The sequence below is a fragment of the Dryas octopetala genome, chromosome 7 (assembly GCF_963921425.1).
Source record: "Dryas octopetala chromosome 7, drDryOcto1.1, whole genome shotgun sequence".
Classification (NCBI taxonomy): domain Eukaryota; kingdom Viridiplantae; phylum Streptophyta; class Magnoliopsida; order Rosales; family Rosaceae; genus Dryas; species Dryas octopetala.
The window spans coordinates 6977783-6998676 of record NC_141372.1 but is presented as its reverse complement, the minus strand read 5'-3'; the positions used below and the strand labels follow the sequence as shown (position 1 = coordinate 6998676).

Genomic DNA, 20894 nt, shown 5'->3' with positions numbered 1-20894 from the left:
GTATCCTTGGCAAAATAGAGAGAGAAGGCAAAAGTGAAAAACAGAGAAAAACAGAGAACAGAGAAGAACAGAGAAAACAAACAAAAAATTGTAAAAAACAGAAGAAAGAGAGACTTGAAAATTAGTGACCGACTGGTCCAGTTTATTATTTCTATATAACTCTCTTTTCTGATGGGATCAGAAGGCAGATCAATGTGGTGTTTCATCTACCAAATGAAGGAGTCTCTAAAAATCTACTAGAAAAGCCATAGCAAATTTCATCATCAGTAGCAGGTACATAACACTTCTCTCCTTTGCTCTCTCCACCTTTTCATTTACTTCAAATGGGGTGTAGTACTATACTCTTGTTTACTGCTTATATTCTCAGTGCTTTTAAATTTGGTTCTTTAATCTTGAAAGTTCATAGTTTGTTGTATCTGTGTTTGGTTAATTTTGGATTATGGAATGAAAGGGTGTGTGTGTTATTGTAATCCTGACTTTTTCATACGAATTCACATGACTTGTTGGAATTTTTAACCAAAACTGCAATAGAATTTTCCAACAATGGTTGACCAACAGACATTTCTGTGAATTTGAAGCATACCACAAGATCCTAAAGGCATGTGGGGTGGGATGTAAAATGTGATTAAGAGTCTTATGTGTTAAATAAGGTATTGTGTGTTTGCTCTTATGATGAGTTGAATATGTTTGGATTTTCTCAACCAGCAGGAGGAAAATGGAAGGAAACAGCAATGAAGCTCCATATGACATATAGAACCCTTACATGCCACTAGCTACTTCGATGAAAAAGCAGTTGGATAGCTTGTCTCCCCTGTCATCTGACTGTTGTATTTACAGAGTTCCTGAGTGACTGCAGCATCTAAGTGAAAAGGCCTACACGCCTCGGATAGTCTCTATAGGCCCACTTCACCATGGAAAGGAAGGCTTAAAAGCCATGGAAGAGCACAAAAGAAGGTACCTACTAGATTTTCTACGTCAGTCCAAAGTAAGCTTGGAAGATTATGTAAAGAAGATAAAGGACCGGGAAGCAAGGCTGCACAGTTGCTATGCAGAATCCATTAAGTTTAGCAGTGATGAACTGGTAACAATCCTTCTAGTGGATGCCACCTTCATCATTGAGCTCTTGTTGAAATACAGTTTCCCTGAATTACGAGATGAAAATGACCGCATGTTAAACAAACCATGGATGTTACAAGATGTATGGCAAGACATGCAATTGATTGAAAATCAATTGCCCTTCTTCATTCTTGAGGATCTTTTCGATCCAAAAGAAGTTGCAGTCTCCTCTAACAGTAAGGGTACTGAGAGGCTTTCAATAATTGATCTCCCTCTCAAATTCATCAAATCTCTAATGCATATTGAGGGCATGGAAGACAATTTGAAGAGAACATCTAAAGTAGAGAATTTTGTTGATCTTATAAGAAGTTTATGTCAACCACCAGACTCACATGAAGCTGGAGGGCAACTCAAAACTATAACCACACCCAGCATCATAGAGCTATGCCGAGCTGGAGTCAAGTTGAAGGTGAGATCGACCAACAACTTATTCGACATATGATTCACTAATGGGATTCTGGAGATTCCAAAATTAGCAATAAGTGATGAAACATGGCTTACAATAAAAAATCTCCTTTCCTTTGAACAATGCCAATGCATCGAGAACTATGTGTATGATTATGTTTTCATCATAAAATGTTTTGCGAGCACCCCAAAGGATGTGAGGTTGCTTGTCCAGCAAGGAATTGTTAAAAACAGGCTAGGTAACAGCAGTGAGGGGTGTGCTCTGATCCACAACATTGCTGATGGGGTTATCATGGACCCAAGTGACTTCTATTTTGCTACTCTATGTGAAGACCTGAAGAAGGCCTTGGCACAGAAGGAAGGAAAATGTGGTAAAACACTTTTTCAACTCACCTTGGGCAACAAAAGAAATCATTGCAGCTGTTATTTTACTCTCACTGATCTCATACAAGCGGGCGCGCTATTATCAATGTTGCCTCAATGTGAGTGTAAGAGAGTGCCTTTTGTTAGTGAAAGTAGTGTGCATCTATGGTGATTCCAAATGAAGTGGTACTTGTTTTATTTGCTTGTCTGTAGTACTGTGGGGTAGTAGATTCATGGTTGTGTTGTTGATACTTTTTACTTTCTTGTTAAGGGAGCTGTTATTTGTCTGCACAAATAAAAAAGGAAATTGTACAAAATCTGAAACCAGTATGGGCCATATGAGGTTTTGAGGAAATTTAGAGCTTGTTTGGGAAGATAATGAGAATGCCTCTGTTGATATTATGAGTGATTTACTCTAAACGCTTGTAGAAAGAGAGGGAGAGAAACCAGCAAGTAGCCAGTATAGGTTCTGTGGGGCCTTCCATGGATATAAGTTCACATGCAACAAAGCAAGATAAAGTGAGAAAAGAAAAAAAAGAAAAAAGCAAAAGTGAAAAACAGATAATAAAAAAAAAAAAGTAAAATAAAAACGGAGAAAGACTGGACTTACTGTCTGACTGACTGGTGCAATTTATTTTTTCTATATATAATCCTGTTTTCATGCATCTACCAAATGAAGAAGTAAATTTTCTTATCTGTGGCTGGTACAAATACCATGAGGAGGAATCTCATCCTTACAACTAAGGTTTAGAACAAAAAAGGAAGAAGGCTGACAATCTTATATCACCTGCTCTTCTATAAGTCGCTTATTTTAGAAGATGTATAGCATTATGAAGGGGTTGTTCATGCATGGCATTATGACCAAGTTATGGCTAGCAATTCCAGGCCAGACAAAATATATGCATGGTTGGCAATCTTCTCATATTAATTAATGACATCAACCACTCACAAATGGAGCTGAATTTCTTTCTTTTAACATATTTTGAGCCAAGTTGGGGCGATTTTGGATCTACACCTTTGTACAAAGGGAGGGAGAGAAACCAAAAACTAGCCACTGTAGTTGCTGTGGGGCCTTCCATGAATATAATTTTACATCGATTGTAACAAGGCAACAAGGATAAAGAAAAAGAAAAAGAAAAAGTGAAAAACAGAGAAAACATTTATAATTAAAAAGATAAAGGGAGAAAGACTTGACATAGAGACTTGCTGGTGCAATTTATGATTTCTATATAATCTTGTCTTGGATGGGATCTGAATTCGGCAGAACAATGTGGGGCTGAATGCATCTACCAAATCAAGGAGTAATTGGTCCCTGAAATCTACAACAAAAGCCATAGCAAATTTTCTTATCTGTAGCAGTAGCAGGTACATAATACTCCCCTCTGCTCTCTCCACCTTTGGCTCTCCTTTTTTTTTAACTATAGTACTTTACTCCTCTCTACTTCTTATATTCTAGGTGCTTTTTCAAATTTTCTTCTTTATTAAACTTGAAGGTGCATAATTTTCTTGTATCTGTGTGGTTGGTTAGTTCCATAAAAATTGTTAAGGCATCTTATTGGGTGGGATGTGTAATTGTTGAAAGTATATATTAAGGTCACGGTTTCAATAAATAAAAAAGAAAAAGGTCTTGGTGTGTTTGCTTTTATATATATATATATATATGAGTTGGGCAGATGGAGGTATATTATATAATTGCAATGTTTAAATTTCCTCACCCATCTAGTTTGATTTTGCACATGCCATCTTGGAATTTTAACAGGGGAATATTTGTTAGACTCATTCATGTGGTTCCAGTAATTTGTAATTAATCATCCTCATTGCCATCCATATATTACAATAACAGCAACGTCATCACAAGGAAAATGGAAGGAAACAATCAAGCTGCTCCAAATGACATAGAAATCCAGTTGGAGCCATTAGAAACTTCAATGATAGAGGAGTTGGATAGCTTGCCTTCCCTGTCCTCTTCGTGTTGTATCTACCGAGTTCCTGAGAGACTACGGTGTGTAAATGAAAAGGCCTACACACCTCAAGTAGTCTCGATAGGCCCACTTCACCATGGAAATAAAGCCTTAAAAGTCATGGAAGAGCACAAAAAGAGGTACTTAAAGGATTTTCTACGCCGTACCCAGGCAAGCTTGAAAGATTGTATAAAGAAAATAAGGGACCAAGAAGTGAGACTGCGCAATTGTTATGCAGAAACCATTGAGCTCAGCAGTGATGAATTTGTAAGAATCATTCTAGTGGATGCCGCCTTCATCATTGAGTTCATATTGAAGTATTCTTTCCCTGTGTTGAGGGGTGAGAATGACCGCATATTTAACAAACCATGGATAAGAGCGGATGTATGGCGTGACATGTTGTTACTTGAAAATCAGCTGCCATTCTTCATCCTCCAGGATCTTTTTAACCGAATTACAGCCTCTGATTCTAGCAGTATTGAGAGGCTTTCAATAATTAATCTTTCTCTCCATTTCATCAAAGAGGAATTGACACAAATAGTGGGAGTGGAAGAGTACAACTTTGAGAGAATACGTTCTTCTCAAGTAGAAGCACAACATTTTGTTGATTTTTTAAGACTTATATGTCAACCACATGACGATGACGATGGACGACGCTTGGAAACTGACACTTCTAGCTCTGCACCCAGCATGACAAAGCTGCATCAGGCGGGAGTCAAGTTTAAGGTGGGATCAACCCAAAGCACATTCGACATAAGATTCACTGACGGAATTCTGGAAATTCCAAAACTACTCATTGCTGATGAAACTGAGTTTATATTTAGAAATCTTGTTGCCTTGGAAGAATGCCATTACCTGCTTGGAGTTGGGAATAATTTCGTAAGTGATTATGTTATCATCTTGGATGATTTTGTGAACACCCCAAAGGATGTGGAGTTGCTTGTCGAGCATGGAATTCTTGAAAATATGCTAGGTGACAGCAGTGAGGTGTCTACCCTCATTAACAACCTTGGCATTGGGGTTTTTAGTGTGGGGCCCAACAACTTCTATTATGCTGGTCTTCGTGAAGAACTGAACAAGTACTGTGATTCCACGTGGCACAAATGGATGGCAAATTTGAGACAAAATTATTTCAACACACCATGGGCGACTACTTCTGTCATCGCAGCTGTTGTTCTCCTCATACTCACTCTCATACAAACGATCTGCTCTATTATCTCTGCTATTAAAGGCGCATAACACATTAACACATGTGCGTAGTAAGGCCTTTCTAGCTCTTTCGCTGTTTTCAGTCTCTATCCTTCGTGTCCATAAACATTGATGGTCCATTTGATTTTTTGAGTGGTTGTAAGTGTGCCACATCACCTTGAGTAAGTGGGAAGGCTTGGGCTGTTTTCAACCGTGGCTACAAGTCTACAAGCTTCTAAAAGAAACTATTTTGGTTGTTTTATTCGGGGAGAGCAGCAGAGATAGAGAAAGAGTGAGGGGGCTGCCTTTTGCTTCTTCCTTTTGTAGAGATAGCAGCCGCACCAAGTGAGAGAGAGAGAGAGAGTGCGGCCGCACCTCTTTTTGTTCCTTCTCTTTGTCAAATTTGTTGGTGCTGCACTAGCTAGCTTTGGAAGAGAAGAAAACTCTTGTTTGCTTCCATAGAGTTCGTGTGTGCCTCTGCACTTTGGTATTGATTTCTCTCCCTTACTCTTTGTATTTGTGAACAAGATTTGTTCTTTGTTCTTGTTCTTGGGTGAGTGTGTGATTTGGGTGTATTTGGATTTGAGTTTGTGAGAGTAAACACTCTCTTTTGTAATCTCTTTTTGTTATTAGTGGAATTTTCTCGCCGTCTCCGCCTGTGGATTAGCCCAGCTACACTGGTTGGGTGAACCACGTTAAATCCTTTGTGTTTGTGGATTGTTTGCTTAATTTCTTATTTTTTTCATTCCTTCATATTTTGAGCTTCCGCACAACATATTCTCCCTATTACTATTCCATTCCCACCACCTTAATTAGAGGTTAATGTCATAGTCTTGAGAGAGCGAGAAGAAGCTATTTTTGCGTTGTTGAAAATTAATTAATTTGTAATTAACTTATTTGTTATCAATAAGAGAGCTGCTAATGTTATTAATTTTGTGTTCTACATCTATGATGTACCATGCTGGCAGATACAAACACAGTATATAAACACTCGATGATCGATCCACTTAATTATTGGGAGCCCTCAAGCATATACATTGACAGCAGCAATTGATAAAAACAAAAACTAAAAAACAATTAATGCCAGTTATTCATTCATACTCACTCTGTTATCTACTTATCTTTGTTGCTTAAAGCATCAACATATGTATTCCACATTTCCACCACCTTAGTAGAGTATGTATTAGCTCGGAGGCCCAGGTTTGCTTAGTATGGGTATGGGTCCTCTTAAATATTTGTCTGTGAAAGTCATGTGTTGTGTTGTGTGCATGTAGGATATGATGATACCAAGTACTATTGTAGCTAGAGTGACTGAAGCAATTAATGAATTTATTCTGTTTGTTTGTCAACTTTGTCTGCATGTACGTGTGGATAGTGCATGAGATCATATTTGCTTTGTTGAAATTTGTAACTAGCCTTTCTGTTATATAACCAATTGCAGAGTTCTGTACTCTATCACAATATACATAGCAAATTAGTCATGCCCGCTTTATAAATTATATGCATATATAGAAACATTAATAATTCGACTTAATTGTGAAGCACCAAGCATATACCTTGACAGCATAAAGGTATATGCATGGAAAAATATAATATATATATATATATATATAATTCTAATACTTGATCCAACAAATTGAATAAAAACCACTAATTTTCAGTTAGGCCCACAGGAAGAAACACGTAATTTTCATACATTAAAAAACACATCAAAGTTGACGATTACCATTAATCATGTCAATTCCTACAGTAATAACCAAGTTGTATAAAACATCAACATTCAAGCAAGAGAGAATTACTGGACATTTAGCAGCCAAGAGCTGAAACCAAAGTACCAAGCATGCATAAGAAAAATCTTACCTTAAATTGAAGAGGAGCTGGGACAAGAACATGATGATGCTATAGTAATGAAAGGCTGAGGAAGATGGATATTTTATTGATTGATATTGGATTATTGGGAATCTGTTTGAAAATCCAAGTCCTGTTATGAATGAATATTTACATAAAATTTTTGTTACATTAAAGCATCCCCTTACCTCCTGTCAGCCGCAAAGTACGTATTGTTGTGTACGGGCTATTTGTATGCATAAAATTTATCTTGTCTTTTAGTATTGTCTCTGTCCAAAACAGCTCGAACCTATTTGTCTCTGCCCACAACAGCTCAAGCATATTTGTCATTCTTAAAATCAGCTCAAGCCCCTTTTGGTGTCTATTGGGTTGTTTTGTTTTTTAAAAAGCCCATTAAGACTTCTGATATTTGGTATTAGGATTTCATTAATAGAGTGAAAGTAAGAGAGAGAGAGAGAGAGAGAGCTGCAGCCGCGCCTAAAGAAAAAAAGAAAAAAGAAAAAAAAAAAAACCATATTTGTTGGCTTGTGGAGGTGTTACCTACAATTATTGCAAAGAAATTTATTCTCATATTCAACAAGTACGTCATTCATACATAAATCATGTGATTAGAACATAAAACGTGAACACGAGAGACTCTTTGTATACAACGAGTATAGATAATCTATCCTAATAATAGCATGGCAGTTACATACATATGTGCTATACATCCCAATTTTTTTTCTTAATTTTTTTTTGTCAATTTCTATGACATTCATATATTGAACACTAAAAAATAAAAATAAAAAATATAAGAAAAAAAAAAACTCTGTCTAATAAAGTAATTATACATAAGGTGAAATACAAATGTTGAGAAAAAAAGTTGGGACAATTCGCATTATTCATATTATATATATCACCATACTTCTTAATTAATATATATGGAGAAAAACTGCTTATATATATATTAATTGTCTCTCATATTCAAGTATGTCTTTCACATATCTATTATGTGATTAGGACAGGACCAATAAATACGAGACTCTTTGTATACAGCGAGTATAGATAAGTTTTTCTCGTGATAAGTATGGCAATTAATTAAACCACTTTAAGCTATAGTATACCCTTGTTTGAGGGCATAATCGACAAGTTTTCCGAGCTCATCAGCTATGGAAATGAACCCGTCATCGTTGGCATCGGCATGCTTGAGTCCCCTCCAAGTTGGGAAACCGGGCCAAAGCGCGCCGAGTTTGGTGAAGGCTGCATCCAGCTCAGCGTTGGAGAGTAGGCCGTTTCCGTCCTTGTCATGACTTTTGAAAACGTTCGTTATCTGCTCCTTAGTGTAGGGAACAGGGACCCCCGTATTATGCAACACACGTCCCGGCCTAACCATGCTTTGATGGTCTTGATCGAAAGAAATTCGATCTTCTCTGACCTCCACACTAGCTACAAGAAATTAAGGCTTAGTATTGTTGGGTGACTTGCACTAGCTATGAGCCTATGACAACAATTTATATAGAGGTCTGCCTGGTCCCCTTGCATGTACACGTTGGACCCTAAAAATATATTCTAATTCTCGGAGTCATATGCATATATGGCTCAGGAGTCTCCGAGAAGCTAGAACGTAGATTCTTATTACATTAGTTTTTGACTTGTTCCAGTATTCATCAATGCAGAATTTGAATTCGTCTTGTTTTTACTTGTTTTAATCTTAATCGAATAATATTATAAATTAATTCAAGGATTTATGTAATTTTATTAATTCATACCCAAAAAGTGCTATGATTTTGTTTTATCATTTGCTTTCTACAATAATAAATATACAACTATATTTAAAAGTTAGATAAAAAACAAGTAGAGGATTTGAATTCAATCATGCATCACAAATTTAAAGATTATAAATTTATGAATGCAACTTGATCCACACACCCAGTTGATAAATTTTACTTGAAGGGTGGTAAGGGAACTACATTTTTAGACTCATTAATTGATTTTGTTACATCAATTATTATGATGAAGTGTTGATGAACAAATTGATCGAGTATGTGATCAACTAATATATATATATATATATATATATATATGGTCTAAAATGCAGTCAAACTATCATTATTCATTCTAATTCTTCTTGTTTTTGAATCGTGTCTTTCTTGTTTCTAGGTGGCATGTTGTGAATTTTCTAGCTAGCTATTGTGTATGTACTTTCCTGAGATGAAAATAAATAAATTATAGTCCATTCGAAAAATAAATATAGCATATAGATTAGTTTTGTGCGTACGTGCACATGAAGAGCTTGGAACTCTGCAAGTGATAATAGATGCTTGAATTGTGTAATTGGTCAAATGGGTTTGTGAGCTTTATAGGTACGCATATCTACCACAAGTGCCAAAGCTTTTAACTGTACTAAAATGCTTCATGTGCTTATTTGACAATGATGGAAATTATAAGGAACAATTCAACTTTTGGGTTCGTGATCGAAGCCTTTTACAAATTGGTTAAAGGGACTTAGTAAATAATCGGTATTACTGCCCTACAGAGTCAGGTAGTCATTTTTGTGGTAAAAAAATGTTCCTAGCTATCTTTATCAGTAATAAATCGGAGAACAAATTAAAATTTCTTGGATTAATCGTGAGAATCAGAATCCACATGGGATGGGACCTTGAAGATCGAGAAAAGATAAAGCACGCATCTTAATGGATTCTTTTGGCCGGCCTCTTCTGTGATCTGTATCCACAATTTTATATCCAAATTTGGAAAGAAAGATTAATCAAAAGAGAGAGAAAACTTTTAAAACAAGCAATTCATATATTTAAAAAATTATTATATGTGACCGTAATATCATGTGGTATAATGACGTGATGTTACCAATCCACTAAAATTATAAAATGTAAACAATTTTAAGGGTTTTTTCTTAGATTTTAAAGTTTTTCCTAAATTTTAGAGTTTTAGAAATTAATTATTATACAAGTGTTATAATTTAAGTGGATTGATAATATCACGTGACCATGTCACGTGATATTACAATCACACACAATAATTTCTCCATATATTGAGAGTGAGAGAACTTTTAAAACAAGCGATCATAATCAAAATAGTGAAAGAGTGGACATCCAATGTTTATTATCTGAATTCTAAACGAATGTTTTCTATATATATATATATATAAATTTTTAAGTAAGGATATCCTTATTTTAAGAAAAGTAAGAATATTATCTTTGAATCTACAATTCAATGATGAGAACCGTCTATATTTTAGAATATTATTCAAAGATCACCCTTACAAAAAATCAGTCAAATTGAAAACTGTTTAGCCTGTTTATTATATCAAACATCATTTTAATTTTATCTGACGGACTGTATTTGTCTGCACAGTTTAGATAACCAAACAATCACTAATTTGGCTGATTTTTTTATAGAGATGATCCTTGAGAAGGAACCTAAAAAATGAATAATTTTGATCATCAAACTGCATTGACAGGTGTAACACAGAGAAGATGTTCTTACTTTTCTTAAAGTAAGGATATCCTTACTTGAATGGGCCTCTATAAATATATATCCACATTAATATTGATGAGCCTAATGCTTCAATAGTTTGACCGGCCTCCAATTTTAAGTTTTGGTAACAAATTCAGGATGACAAAGTATATAAATATATATATATATAGTTTAAATATTATATAAAAATGGAAACCAACTATAGGGCATAAATACTACCTTCACAAATACACTGTATGTGGCTTCCTATGGTTAAAATATACACATCATGCTGTGGGAGCATCTATTAAAGATTGGATGGGGAGACACAATTAACTTTGGAAATATGGAAGACTACAATGAATTGAAAGATGCTATTCTAATGCTAAAATACTCAAATGAAAAAAGAAAATTAAAGAAGCTGGTGGACCGATTTAATAAAATAATATAATGTTCTCTCTTCTACGTACAATTCATCTTTTGATAGTGATGTCTAATGGTCTGGAGAGAGGCTTGTCACAACCATGATTCATGAAGATCAAAAGCATCCTATGAAGGGTACAAAATCAAAGAAATTCACATAGGCATGAATAATTGGATGGCTTGTCACAACCATTTAAGACTCAGACAAATATATAGTACTAAGTTAATTGATAAATTCTGTTGATAAACGTACTATTATATGCTACAATGGGCAATGGCATGAAGTACTGCTTCATAACTAGCAATTGACTTTGGGAGTCAATTTTTATTGGGAAATACTACACTTTAATGTTTTTATTAAACTCAACTAGCTAGTTTTATTTATATCCATCAAAATAGTTGGAGAAAAGTGTAAAATAAGATTGTCTTCACATAACTTGACTGCCTCATCACATGGAAGTGTAACCAATACCACCCTACTCAGTTGACCCTCTCCTGGCTTCACAAGAAAGATTAAAACTTGCCCTAATCCTAAAACCAGCCAGTTCAATATAATATGATACACGAATTGGTGAAATCTTATATTTAAAAATGGCTGAAAATGGATCAACAGTCTCTAAGCTAGCGCAAATGAGATCACAACCGTCCATCAACGAAGGAGATTGATCATCGTTACACTCAAGCCACTCGATCAAATCCATGATTCCCTCATTGTCCTTTTTTGACACCACATCACTTATAGATTTAGTAGCTTGTGATACATCATTTTCTTGGAAACTCTCCGGATGGACCTTATTGTAGACATGTTGACAAGACCATTTCTCATCCCTTTCACCTTGCTAATGCAGACCCAAAAGAGCCCAGCTAGGGCCTCAAAAGGTGATGGGCTGGACTTGTCAGTTGCATCAATGGGCTGGGTCATGACCATACAGGCTCGAACCGTGTCGTCCGAAAAAGCAAGAGTAACAGATGTGTGCCTTTTGTCTACAAGATGAATGAGAATTTCTTGATGGAGGTTTTGTAGTGGTTGATCAATAAAGTATAAGGCTTATGATTGGGCACTTTATTGATGGGCCTTCGCGGTGGCAATGGCTGGAAAAATGGAGGATGCAGCAGTTTGCCCGGAAAGGTTGGCCCAGGACTTGATGAACATGGTTGCAGAAGTGGGATCCGCAAGGAGATGAGTGCAACTTAGCCCAATTGCTAATCCACCATCCTCGAATTCAGTGAGCTGCACACAGGAAAAGGGGACAAAAACAACATTGTTTTGGTCACAAATCGATTAGGAATGGTTTTTAACCAAATATTTTACATGATATATGGTGATGTTGTGATTTAAAACCCTTTATTCAAACATGATCTCGCTTGGATTCACATGACTAGTAGGAATTTTTAACCAAAACTGCATTAAAAGTTTCGAAGATTGGTTGACCAACAGACATTTCAATGAATTTAAAGCATACCACAAGAATTCCAAACCCGGCAGAGAGAAATGAGAGAGAAAAAGATGAGAGAGAAAGAGATGAAAGGCAGAGAGAGGAAATGGGCGGCACTGGGTTGATGGGGGAAGAGGGAGGACCGGGGCTGGGTGGTGGGGGGAAGAGGGAGGCCAGGGCTGGGGGTCAGCATGGTGCAGGGGTGGTTTTTTTTTTTTTTTAAAAATGTATTTACTTTTATTTTTTTGATAATTTTGTTAGGAGAAAAGACTTTTTTACCCTTGCAAACATGTCATGTGCAATTTACATGATCAATTTTTAATGAAAATGCTAACGGAAGTGACATAATATCCTTAATTGAAATACTTGATTAATGCTAATCCTTAATTGAATTAAAGTAAAATGTAAATCCTTAATTAAAAAATAAGGTATAATATTTGTCCTTTTGATAAAATTTTCCCTGTAAGGCACTGCCTAAGGCCCAAATCCAGGGAGGACCAAGATAAATCTGCAAGCCCATCAGGCACAAAGCTGTATATGTGAGGTAGATCTCAATCCCAAGCATAACATTATTGATCATGCATAGCATTATTGATCTATCTACAAGTGGTCAACTAGGACTGCCAATTTCAGGCCACACATAATTAATATATGGCTAACAATTTTCTCATGTTAATAACATCAAAAAGAGAGAGAGAGAGAGAGAGAGAGAGAGAAATCAAACATGGTTTGGACAGCAGTGCTTTACTGCCAGACGTCTGGGAGGGGGATTTTGTGCGACTAAATACATCTTAGCCGCTCATTTAATTTTAATTGAATCCTGTGGCTGGTAATTGATGTAGTGTTTAACACAACTTTGGACAGCAAGTGTCCCAGTAAATTAAAATAACCATTTTCTCTCTCCTACCCTATCTGACGCGTCTTTTGCCTCTCTCTCTCTCTTTCTTAATTCGGTCGTTGATTAAAAAGTAAAAACCCACTACACCCATAAAAGTTTAGCCCTGGTTGCCAAAGCCAAAATAACATTCTGTCCATTCAAATCCAAGAATTGAAATCTCTTCCTTTCTTTCAAAGCTCAAAGTGGTGTCTGTATGCTTTTCCATCCTTTAAAAACCTTCTCTCTTTCATGAAGGCCAAGGCCAATATACCCATCAGCGTGAGCGGCAATTTAAAGCGACAAATTGCCTTTGTAAGAAGAGGGAGGTTGATCAAGCTTGAGAGAGGGAGGTCGCCCATAGGAATTGCCCACCTAGTGTTCGATGCTTTGTCAAAACCTTCTTCACTTCCGACACCTTTCGGTGTGACCTTAATAAATGAACTTTGGTTGGAGATGTACGTGCGTGATTGTGGTCCTCAACAAATGTACTAACAACCCACTTGTCTGATGAGCGACCCTTATATATGGTGATCTTTGCCTTGCAACCTATACGCTGTATTCCTCTATTTCTCCCAAAGTTGAAAAAGTTGCTTTCAACATTGTTATCCATTTTAATTTTCTTTTTCTTTTGATAGGTGTCATCCTTACTGCCTTCTTTGGAACAACAATATTGCTTCCAAATTAATTCACCAGCCTTATTCCTCTTACTCGAATCCATCCTTGTACCAAAACCAGCTTCTTTTGCATATGCATTATAAAAAGCATATGCTTCATCTTCTGAATTGAATTCCTGCCCAACTTTGGGTTTTATATTCTCTGAAACTTGGGGAGTATACAAGTTAGGCACAAATTGTTCTTCCATCCTAATTGGTAAAACAGAGTTAATAAGAGAAAGGGTAATTTAACATATGAACAAATAGTATTAAATAAAAACAAAGTGCATGATAAAGAATACTTAATCATAAAATTCATAATTTTTTTCTTTTTAAAGAACGTAGGAAGTCTATAGGTTTTTTTACCCCTCTTTTTTCTTATACAGAGTTATTTCTAGCAATAATAACATTTTCTTTTCCCCTAACAAGATTTTCAATTTTTGTAGATAAATCACTGGAAGAAAGCTTATGAACTTTGAATTAACAGTAACAAAATACATTATATTGGTCTTGATGAAACAAAGAAGAGCTTTTTGAAGGATGGAAAAGCATACCCGGTGCCAATTTAAGCTATTAACAGCAAAAACTAATATGTGTTGAGAGAGTGCAGAGAGCAGAAGCTAACATTGATTGAAAGAGAGGAAGATATTTTCAATTTTTGGATTCAAATGGAGAGAATGCTATTTGGTAGCCATGGCTAAAATGGTCTGGGTATTGTCGGTTTTTGACGAACGCGAGAGGGAGAGAGGGAAAAGGCGAGAGAAAACTGCTGAAATTTTGGGGGAATAGTAAAAGACGGGATCAGATAGGGCAGTTGGGCAGGAGAGAGAATGGGCAAGAGAGAGAAAAAAGGGTTTTTATTTTATTTTAACACTTACATGAATTACTAGCCACAAGATTCAATTAAAAGCGAATGAGCGGCTGTAATGTATCAGTCGCCCAAAATCTTCCTCCCAGACATCTGGTAGCAGAGCACTGCTGATGGTTTGGATGCTTTAAAGATGGTTTAAGAATATAATAAGCCTTTTTGACATTATATTAGAATATGACAAATAGAGAAAAACAATAACTTGCTTGAGTGCATGCAAATGAGCCAAAGTGAGAAAGATAAATTAAGTCTTGAAAAACTGATGCATAAATTGCTCTAACTATTTTGAAAGGTTTGATTTTGTGACAAATTGTACTAGGGTACAGCAAGTTTATACATGCTCAATATAAACTTTGTTGGAAATAATTTCAATTATGCTACACTTTATGTGGACCTGAACAAGTACTACAAAAAGTCCAGGCACAAATAGAAGGCCAATTTAAGACATAATTATTTCAATTACTATGGGTGGCATTGGCAATCACCTCATTCTAATGACATCAATCACTCAAGAGTACATATACAATTACTTTAACTGGGTTATACTCGACCCGCATTGAACGCTTGACCATTCGCTTAAGATAAAAATATATCCAACCCATATAAAGTTTTACCAAGAGCAGATTGTATTAATTTTAGTGCATGCTTAGATTCTCAGTGCTTTTAAGTTTGCTTCTTTTCGTATAGCCGCCACCCCAAAAGAAAAAAAAATTTTCTTCTCCTCAACCTATCCATGAGGGAGGGGCGGCTCTTGTGTTCTCACAGACTGCTCCTCCCCTCGCCACTTTCTCCTTTGTTTTTTTTTTTCTTTTTTTGTGTTTTTTTTTTTGTCCTTAGGGATACTTGTTAGTGTGAGTCAACACATGTGATTATTGTGTAATTATTAGAATTAATTAGGTGATTTATTAATTCCTGTATTTTAGTTATAGGCCCATGTATATAAACCACACTTTGTGGTCTTATTCAATTAAGCAGAAATAATATTGAAAACCCTAAACCTAGACCTTCTCTGTACATGGTATCAGAGCATGGTTTTTCCATTCTACTGGTTTTTTGAAGAATTTTTTCCAGAAAAATTCTACTGTTTAGAAATCCTACTGTTCACCTTCACATTCACTTGCTGAAACACCAGCCCCCCACCACACTGCCCCACACAAACTTCCTACAGCTCTCGATCTTAGACGACGCCGTTGCTGAGTCACTCGTCGAGTCGAGATTCAGCGAGTTCTTGAGCGACGCGATTGCCTCAGACACGTTCCGACTCTTCTGCATCGCCGACGACTCCTTCACTCCACCACCAGCGACGCCGACCACGACGCTCTTCCTCTGCCTGCGCGCATCCGCCACACATCGACCAGCAGCGACGCCGTCGCCTGCCCGCCTGCCCGTCGCTCGCGTCAACCACCAACAGCGACGCCGTCGCCTGCCCACCTACCCCGTCGCTCGCGTCAACCACCAGCAAGTCGCAGCTCCACCTCTGCCTGCGCGCCTCCATTTTCCGTCGACCAGCAGTGACGCCGACGCCGTTTCCCGTCGACCCACCATCGTCACTGCACCATCACAGCGACGCCGACGCTAACGCCGTCTGATTCTCTGCGTGCCGACCGATCCCTTGTGCGCCGACCCATTGCACCGAGAGACGCCGCGCCTCCACCTTGTGCGCCGACCCACTGCACCGTCCTCTCTCTCTGCTCCGTCTGCATGTGTGCGTCTCTGGCTGATTGTGCACGGTGACCCATCTGCCTGGGCGCGTCTCCACCTGCTGGTCAGTGGCCTATTGTTATTTTTTGCTTTACTGTAGCTGTGCGGTGGACACTCTCTTTGTGCAAAAAAAAAAAAAAAATGCTGCATTCCAAGGTGAACTCTGTTAGTTTCTCCAGCTTTGTTGTCAAGTCAGGTATCTCTAACTCTGCTTTGAGTACTTCTGCTTGTACTGGTAATGGTGCATGGATAATTGATACAGGTGCTACGGATCATATGACTTCTTATTGTTATGTTTTTAGTCATTTTTCATCTGTCTGTCCTAAATCATTTATTGTTAATGTCAATGGTGTGTCATCTCCTGTTCTAGAGGGCGTCACAGTATCCTTCTAATCTGATTTGTCTTTACATAATGTGCTGTTTGTTCCTTCCTTAAATTGTAACTTTATTTCTGTTAGTCAACTAACCAAAACTCATAATTGTGTGGCCACATTCTTTCCTACCCATTGTGTTTTCCAGGATATTCATACCAAGGAGAAGATTGGCAGTGGCCACATAAAAGTGATGTGTGTGCTGTTTTTCGCCTTTTTCATCATATGGTCCTCACCCAGTTTGTCTGTCCTATTAAAGTTTTGCGCTCTGATAATGGCGGTGACTTCGTTAATACAGAGTTGACTCAGTATTTTGCTTCTGCGGGGATCATTCATCAGACTTCTTGCGCTCATTCTCCACAACAGAATGGGGTTGCTGAACGTAAAAATCGACATTTATTAGAAGCCACTCGGTCCCTTCTTCTGGGGGGTCACGTGCCGTCTCTATTCTGGGGTGATGCCTTGAGTTCTACCGGTTATCTGATTAATCGGACCCCATCTAGTGCCCTTGACTTTCGGTGACCTTTGGATGTTCTCTCGGATTTTGTCTCTCTACCAGGTATCCTTCATTTGAAACCCCGGGTTTTTGGGTGTGTTGTTTTTGTGCATTTACATTCTCATCAACGATCCAAGCTCGCATCTCAGGCCTTAGAGTGTGTATTTGTTGGTTATGGTCCACCCCATAAGGGGTATCGGTGCTATCATCCCTCTACTCAGCGCTTCTATGTTTCTATGGATGTCATTTTTCATGAACATCAGCTTTTTTATTCTCCACGTCCACTGGATTCTACCCTTCAAGGGGAGGTTTGTAGTGAAGTGCAGAATAGTGAAGTGCATAATAGAGATGATATGTTGTTCTTTCATCAGTTTGGTTATAGGAGTAGTAGTGAGGAAGGGTCAGAATAGACTACTGATCACCCAGTGTCTGAGTCTGCGGATGAGACTGAGACTGTGGAAATTACTGCGAATGATACTGAGGATGCGGAAATTACTGAAGATGATACTGAGGATATGGTAGGACAAGAATCCACGAATTCTGAGCTTGAGGAATCACCACTCCATGATAGTACCGCCATCTCTCTTACTCCATTGAATCAATCTTCTTCGTCCATTGAGGTAACCGACAATACTCTTGATTCACATTCTGGTTCAGATCTTATTTATAATGCTTCTAAATTTACACTTCCTCCTCGGTCTAACCGAGGACAACCACCAGCTAAATATGAGCCAGATCCAAATGCCAAAGTTAGGTACTCAATTAATAATTATGTGTCATCTGTTAGGCTTTCAAAGTCATATGAATCGTATATTCTGCAATTATCTTCTGTTTCTATTCCTAGTAGATTGCAGGATGCTCTTACAGATTCTAGATAGACCAAAGCTATGGCTGAAGAAATGGCGGCATTACAGAAGAATTCAACCTGGGAGTTGGTTTCTCTACCTAAGGGGAATAAGACAGTTGGGTGCAGATGGGTGTTTGCAGTCAAACACAAAGCTGATGGGTCAGTTGAAAGGTATAAAGCAAGGTTGGTAGCAAAGGGTTATACACAGTTCTATGGCATAGACTACTTGGAGACGTTTGCTCCAGTGGCCAAGTTAAACACAGTACGGATTCTGTTTTCTTTGGCTGTTAACAAAGATTGGCCACTCCTTCAGTTTGATGTAAAGAATGCCTTTCTCCATGGTGATTTGACTGAAGAAGTATACATGGATCCTCCTCCAGGTATACCAGAGTTTGATAATACAAGATTGGTATGTAGACTGAAAAAGTCTTTATATGGTCTTAAACAATCTCAGAGAGCCTAGTTTGGGAGATTCACCCGTGCAATGAAGAACTATGGTTATCGGCAGAGTAATTTTGATCATACTTTGTTCCTAAAGAAAATGGGGAAGAAGATTACTGCTCTTATCATTTACGTTGATGATATGGTTCTGACCGGAGATGATTATGAGGAAATCTCTAATTTGCAGAGGTACTTGTCTCAAGAGTTTGAAATGAAACAGCTGGGGGACTTGAAGTTCTTTCTTGAGATAGAAGTGGCTCAGTCTAAACATGGCATATTCCTATCTCAAAGGAAATATGTTTTAGACTTGTTGTCTGAAACTGGTATGCTTGGGTGTAAGCCAGATGTCACTCCTATGGAACAAAATCATAGACTTTTTGAGTGTTTGGGGGCCTTGCCTGCAGATAAAGGGCGATATCAAAGACTTGTTGGAATATTGATATATTTGTCTCACACTAGACCTGACATTGCTTATGCGGTTAGTGTAGTAAGCCAGTTTATGCATGCCCCGTGCAAACCCCATATGGATGCTGTGGAGCGAATTTTACAGTATTTAAAATCTGCACCTGTAAAGGATTGTTGTTTGCTAATCATGGTCATGTAAATGTTGAAGGTTTTTCTGATGCAGACTGGGGTGGTTCAGCAGATGATAGAATGTCTACCTCAGGCTACTTTACCTTTGTAGGAGGAAATTTGGTGACCTGGAGAAGTAAGAAGCAATCAGTTGTATCTAGGTCGAGTGCAGAGGCTGAATACAGAGGTATGGCACTTGGAGTAGTCGAACTTTTGTGGTTGAGACATTTATTGACTGATTTAGGGTGTCCACCTACCAAACCTATGGACTTGTTTTGTGATAACAAATCTGCTATTGATATAGCACATAATCCTGTTCAGCATGATAGAACAAAACACATTGAGATTGATCGACACTTCATCAAAGAGAAACTTGAAGCGAAGATTATTAATTTTCCATTTGTGAAGTCCAAAGATCAGCTTGCAGATGTGTTGACCAAGGCTGTAGCAAATAGGGTGTTTTTGGACTCATTAGACAAGTTGGGCATGTGCGATATATATGCACCAACTTGAGGGGAAGTGTTAGTGTGAGTCAACACATGTGATTATTGTGTAATTATTAGAATTAATTAGGTGATTTATTAATTCCTGTATTTTAGTTATAGGCCCATGTATATAAACCACACTTTGTGGTCTTATTCAATTAAGCAGAAATAATATTGAAAACCCTAAACCTAGACCTTCTCTGTACAATACTCTCCTCCCAATAAGTGAGAACGTTTCCATCTCTCCTTGCGAGAGTTTCTCCACCTCCCTTCGTGAGAGTTTTTCCAATTTGGTTTGTTTTGTTTTGTTTTGTTTTGTGTTTTGATGCTTTTAGGTTTTCTTTGGCGCTCATCACAAGGTGTTAGGAAGTCACTATTTTCGCCGGTATCGGTCATGTTTCCACCAGTTACTACTGCCCGATATGCCACTTTGCATTATTATCAGCCTCGACTTAGAGATGTTGGTAGGATCGTGAATCCAAACGCGACTAGTTCGCTAATTCCTACGGTGCCTCTCTGGCTCTGTTTGGTGACTATAGTATCTGCTTGATGCCGATGTTATGAGATCTTGAAATTTATGTAGGCTTTTCTGCTTCATTGTTGTAGGTTTTTGTTTTCTTGTAAACCTTTGGGCTCATATTTTGTATTTTTTCTGCCTTTTTGGCTGTTTTAATGCAATGATCTGTTTTATTCTAAAAAAAGTTTGCTTCTTTTGTTAAGATTAAAGGTGCATAAGTATCTGTGATTGGTTAATTTTAGATTGTGTCATAATACGTAGTTAATTAATTTGAACTTTGGCCAATAATCAGAGAGTGCATATTTGCTCACCACCTTTAAAAGTGGTGAGCATCACCACTTTATTCATAAGGTGACATGTGTCCTCTAAACTAACTCCAGTTAACAATTGTGAATTAATAAATTATGATATAATAATGAGGTGAGAGAAAATCTCTTTCTTCTAAAACTTACCTACCTTTTTCAATTCTCACGATCTCTCTCCCTTTTTTTTTTTTTTTAGTAAATCTTTTCTTTTATTTCTTGTTTGACACTCTATGTCTTTACAAGCACTCAACCAACAACTCAAGGATCATATCTCGTCAATTAAATTTTCCAGGCTCAATTTGATGCAGTGTTTGAAGAGAAAAGTTGTAAATGTCCTTTACACATGATTTCCGATATGTTAACTTTAGCATAGTTGTGTTGCATTGCAACAACAATATTTTTGGATCGGTAGTATTGTGTGTTTTGTAAAATTATGATATATTGGGCTTCATGTAAGAACCCTATAGAGACCTCATGTAATTTTTTCATTCAAAATTAAGAATTTAAAGCAGACCAAAATAATTTATTGTGTTATAATTTTGAATGAACAATTAGTTTAAAATAAAT

The 20894-nt window shown here is 37.4% G+C and overlaps 1 protein-coding gene and 2 pseudogenes across 1 annotated transcript; 2 read left to right on the top strand and 1 right to left on the bottom strand.

Moving 5' to 3' along the window:
* The first annotated feature begins 715 nt into the window (after positions 1-715).
* Positions 716-2066, top strand: LOC147279123 (UPF0481 protein At3g47200-like; annotated as a pseudogene).
* Positions 2067-3746: 1680 nt separating this feature from the next.
* Positions 3747-5084, top strand: LOC147279122 (UPF0481 protein At3g47200-like). The gene has a single exon (XM_086251997.1). The coding sequence runs from the start codon at positions 3747-3749 to the stop codon at positions 5082-5084; it is 1338 nt and encodes a 445-aa protein (XP_086108123.1).
* Positions 5085-11124: 6040 nt separating this feature from the next.
* LOC147279121 (protein ECERIFERUM 26-like) lies at positions 11125-13932 on the bottom strand (annotated as a pseudogene).
* Positions 13933-20894: the final 6962 nt, after the last annotated feature.

What these genes read in the sequence shown, in the direction of transcription:
- LOC147279122 (XM_086251997.1), top strand. Translation starts at nt 3,747, where the DNA reads ATGGAAGGAAACAATCAAGCTGCTCCAAATGACATAGAAATCCAGTTG.